At 39.3% G+C, this 5,019-nt stretch overlaps 1 protein-coding gene across 2 annotated transcripts; it reads right to left on the reverse strand.

Annotated features, from left to right (window-relative positions):
* Positions 1 to 3,192: 3,192 nt before the first annotated feature.
* LOC110318742 (olfactory receptor 4F15-like) lies at positions 3,193 to 4,673 on the reverse strand. 2 transcript variants are annotated; one of them, XM_021193989.1, is made up of 2 exons: positions 4,666 to 4,673; positions 3,193 to 4,123 (listed from the first exon to the last, which is right to left on the reverse strand). In XM_021193989.1, the coding sequence occupies exons 1-2, from the start codon at positions 4,671 to 4,673 to the stop codon at positions 3,193 to 3,195; spliced, it is 939 nt and encodes a 312-aa protein (XP_021049648.1). The 2 variants fall into 2 exon arrangements, with proteins under 2 accessions (XP_021049648.1, XP_021049647.1); XM_021193988.1 differs by lacking the exon at positions 4,666 to 4,673 and having other exon boundaries at positions 3,193 to 4,131.
* Between the last annotated feature and the right edge of the window lie 346 nt (positions 4,674 to 5,019).

Genomic DNA, 5,019 nt, shown 5'->3' on the forward strand with positions numbered 1-5,019 from the left:
CCAGAAAATCAAATAACCCTATTAAAAAATAGGGTACAGAGCTAAACAAAGAATTCTCAACTGAGGACACATGCTCCACTATGTTCATAGAAGCCTTATTTATAATATCCAGAGGTTGGAAATAACACAGATGTCCCTCAACAGAGGAATGGATACAGAAAATGTGGTACATTTACACAATGGAGTACTACGCAGTGACTAAAAACAATGAATTTATAAAATTCTTAGGCAAATGGATGGCTCTAGAGGATATCATCCTGAGTGAGGTAACCCAATCCTAAAGAACACACATGGTATGCACTCACTGATAAGTGAATATTAACCCAGAAACTCAGAATACCTAAGATACAATTTGCACAACACATGAAACTCAAGAATAAGGAAGACCAAAGTGTGGATACTTTGATCAGTCTTAGAAGGGGGAACAATATATTCATGCAAGGAGTTACAGACACAAAGTGTGGAGCAGAGACTGAAGGAATGACTATCCAGAGACTGCCACACCTGGGGATCCATCCCATAAAATGCCATCAATCCCAGACACTATTGCATATGCCAACAAGATTTTGCTGACAGGAGCTTGATATAGTTGTCTCCTGAGAGGTTCTGTCAGTGCCTGGCAAATACAGAAGTGGATGCTCATAGCCATCCATTGGACTGAGCACAGGGTCCCCAGTGAAGGAGCTAGAGGAAGTATCCAAAGAGCTGATGGGTTTGCAGCCCTATAGGATGACCAGCAGTATGAACTAATCAGTGGTCTTCAGATCTGCCAAGCTTGCTTTACTGTTTATACTAATCACTGTCTTTCAAAGCCCAGCCCCCCTGCAGTCACTAAGACCCACTGGTGATAACCTTCAGATATGCCAGAGCTGCACTACTGTCTCTGTCCTTCAAAGTGTCTCCATTGCCTGCTAAGAAGACCTTTTGATGTCCCAGAAGACAACATCCTTTGGACCCGCCTACCTGTGCCTGCAAAGACTGGGGCTGGGGACTGGGGTTTTCCCACACTATATAAACTGAGCTCCTTCATTAAACCTTGGGCCTCGATCAGAACACTTTGTCCTGGCCCCATTTCTTTCACCATCTATTCCCTTTCAGGACAGCCCCACCTTTCAGGACGAACCCAGATTGAAGTGAGTTTTACTGCAGGCAGAAACTCACAGGACTCATGAGGGGAAATTAATTTGGGATTCAAGAAGTAATAAATAAAGCATTGTGAATGACAACAAGAAAGGGTAATTGTAGGCTAACAGGATTCTTTAACTGGAGATGGCAGAAGGAAAGGAATAAGTAACACTAACGGTGTTTGTAAAAACTAGATAGAATCACTATGTTTTCTAAAATTACCATATATATATATATAGCTAAAGGGAAAAGTAACAAATAGTCCTATCCATGCTGTGACATCTATGATTAACATAAAAACCAGCACAGCAATGTATCCTCATAAGTGTAACAGTGGTACTTAAATCTCAATAGTAACCAACAGCTAACTAATTAGAGTTAAGTACCACTCAAAAGGTGGAAACACATGGCTGCTACTGTAAACCTAGCCAACTACCTGTCACTAATTAGGTCATGGACCACAGAGGTGAACCTACTACTCCCCCTTCCAAACCAGAATAATCTGTAGTTGCATTCTTAAATGTATCCTTACAGCCACAGGCAAGTGTACTCTTACCCCTCATGCAAAAACAAAAAACAAAAACCTTTTGGCAGCAGATGGAACACATCTTTGAAAGCCACAACTTGCCAAAATGCAGAAAACAAAACAAACAAAAGAACAAAAAAACATGGGGTGCCCATTCTTAGTTGAGATATCTACAACACAACTCCTACCCCTAAGGCTGAGGAACATCAAAAAAACTGATGTCAGAATGATTGCAAGAGAGAAGGGAGCAGGGAGTCACTGGTATATGTTTCTTATATTTGACAGAGAAACTGGATTCATAAACTCCACTCACCATATGACTGCTTAAACAAGACCTAAAGAATGACAATGCCAACATGGGTGGGTGAGATCTCACAAGACTACATCCCTAAATACAGATCTATACACAATTGTTGATTGCTGAGGAAGGATCAGTCTTCCAGATGTGGATGTACACAGTCAAACATCCGACTGACAGTGTGATCCCAATGGAGAAGTTAGGGTAATGACTGAAGATGAAGGGGTTTGCAACCCTATAGGAAGAACAACAATATCAACCAAGCAGACTCTCCAAACCTCCTAGGGACTAAATGACCAACCAAAGAGTACACAGGGGGTACCCATGGCTCCAGCTGGATGTGTAGCAGAAGATTGCCTTATAGGGCATCATTGAGAGGGGATCCCCTTGGTCCTGTGGAGGCTCAATGACCCAGGGTAGGAGAATGCTAGGGCAGTGAGGCATGAGTGGGTAGGCAGGTGGGGGAGCATCCTCATAGATGCAGGGAGAAGGGAGGAGATAGGAGGATTGTGGAGGGGAAACTGGGAAGGGGAATAACATTTGAAAGGTAAATAAATAAAATAACCAATAAAAAAAAAAATATTGAGGACCAAACTGGTTACCCAACAGCAAGTGGTCACCGTAAAATCACAAACAAGTGAGAAATACTACACAGCCTCAGGAGATTATAAGTACTAACTTATTTATTTATTTATTTATATAAGTATAGCAATAGTATAGAAAAAAGACCATAAATTTAAGAGCGAGGATGGACATGTGAAGGGTTGGGTTATTTATTTAAAAATAAATTATAAAATAAATGATTAAATATATGAATAGTTTTAATTTTTTCAGCAGTTTATCTTTACCATCAAATTGTCTACCTGTCCTATTTTTTAAATTAATAAATATATTTACATTAAAGGAAAAATCACACTGAGAGCAGAACAACTTGAAACTGGTACAGTTATCATTAGAACCAAACGTATCTTTGTTATAAACACATGTAAAAGTAATTATTGGCACAGTTATTTAAGGATTAAAGGTTTAATAAAATATTTTATTCCTATCTGTTATATAGAAATACCTTCTTTTTCTTCGTAGAAACATTACTCACTATTTCATAGAAACAAAATAGACTCACCTGACATTAGGTGATTGCCTGAATGTGCTCAAAGAATCTCTAATACAAAACCTCTTAAGGGGGTTGACAGTTACAAACTTACAGTACTCAATTGGGAATGTTATATCTCAACCAAGCCATCTACACTGATTTTCTAAAAGCCAGGCGCTGACAAAACACTTTCCTGATGGCTATCTTCATATCTCTGTTCCTCAGTGTATAGATAATTGGATTTAGAAAGGGAGTCAAAACTGCATCAAATATAGCTAGAAATTTATCTACATGTGTTGAAGGAGCAGGGCACACATAGAAAAAGATCAATGGTCCAAAAAACAAAACTACAACTGTAATATGAGCCAACAGAGTAGAAAGGGCCTTGGATGAACATCCTGAGGACTGCTTCTGGACAGTGGTAAGAAGAAAGACATAGGAGATGATGAGTAAAAGGAATGCAATCAAGGAAATGAACCCACTGTTGGCAGTAATCATGAGCTCCAGTTTATAAGTATCTGCGCATGCAAGCTTAACAAGTCGTGGTATGTCACAATAAAAGCTGTCTAGTATGTTAGGGCCACAGAATGGCAAGTTTATAACAAAAGCCAATTGGGCTGATGAATGGATGAGGCCAATGATCCAAGCAACAACTAATATTAGCAGACACATCCGTGGGCTCATGATGGTCAAATAGCGTAAAGGTTTGCATATGGCCACATACCTGTCAAAGGCCATGGCTATGAGCAGCACCATCTCAGTGCCTCCGACAGCATGACTAAAAAAGATCTGACTGATACAGCCTCCAAAGGAGATGACTTTCTGCTTTCTGAAAAGATCACAAATCATTTTGGGTGCTGCAATGGAACAAAATATAAGATCAATAACAGAGAGGTTGGCTAGTAGAAAGTACATGGGTGAATGCAAGTAGGGGTCAGAAGTGACTGTAACAACTATGATGAAGTTTCCTGTCAAACTGGATGCATAGACCAGACAAGTAAAGAAAAAAAGAAAAACCTGGATCTCCCAGGAATTTGAGAGCCCCAACAGCACAAACTCAGACACTGCAGAATGGTTTGCTCTGATCATTGGTCCAAATCAGAGGTTGGTTTTAAAGTTACCTAAAGGGAAAAATGAGAATATTCACGTTAATAGTGTATTCATACTCACTATGAAAAGGTAAATTAACTGTAGAAGGCAAACATTATCATTACCTGAGCATTTTACAAAATGTGAATGGAATTCTGTTGGCCACAAATGTTTTTGTTACAAATGACAAAGCATTGCTGGAAATAAAGAGTTGCTGCAGATCTCAAACACAAGCAACTGTAAGAAATCCGGTGGACCGACATACATGTCACACCTGATCAAACACAAAAGCAAGAGCACTTGATGTTGACGTGCTGAGTTAGTGTTTTTGATGTGAACCCCCTCCCACTAAAGACAGAACCACTGGTCTCATCTACCACATGTACACAATAGACAATGGACTGCACAGAAGATGCTCTGATTTTGTTGCTCAAGCAAGGAATCATCATTCTCTGTACTGTAACTTCAACGGTATCATTCTTTTGTTTATATTCAAGTCAAATAGCACTTCACCTGTCACATCCTCCTCATGACCCACCCATACATTCTATATCTGGTACACTTTCCTAACCATGATGGTTGATTTAAAAAGAAAGATTTTTTTAGTTGATTAATGATTTAGTTGAAAGAGTTCATATACATAAATTCATTTCATTCATTGTGTACAAAGAAATATACTTATATTCTGGTAAGTAGAGACAAAAGCAAAATATACTTTTAAAGTATTTAATCTCCTAGATTTATATTTTCGCAGATATAAATATACAATTAAAAGTAGACACTTAAGCCGGGCAGTGGTGGCGCACGCCTTTAATCCCAGCACTTGGGAGGCAGAGGCAGGCGGATTTCTGAGTTCGAGGCCAGCCTGGTCTACAAAGTAAGTTCCAG

The sequence above is a fragment of the Mus pahari genome, chromosome 3 (assembly GCF_900095145.1).
Source record: "Mus pahari chromosome 3, PAHARI_EIJ_v1.1, whole genome shotgun sequence".
In the NCBI taxonomy this organism is placed as follows: Eukaryota; Metazoa; Chordata; class Mammalia; order Rodentia; family Muridae; genus Mus; species Mus pahari.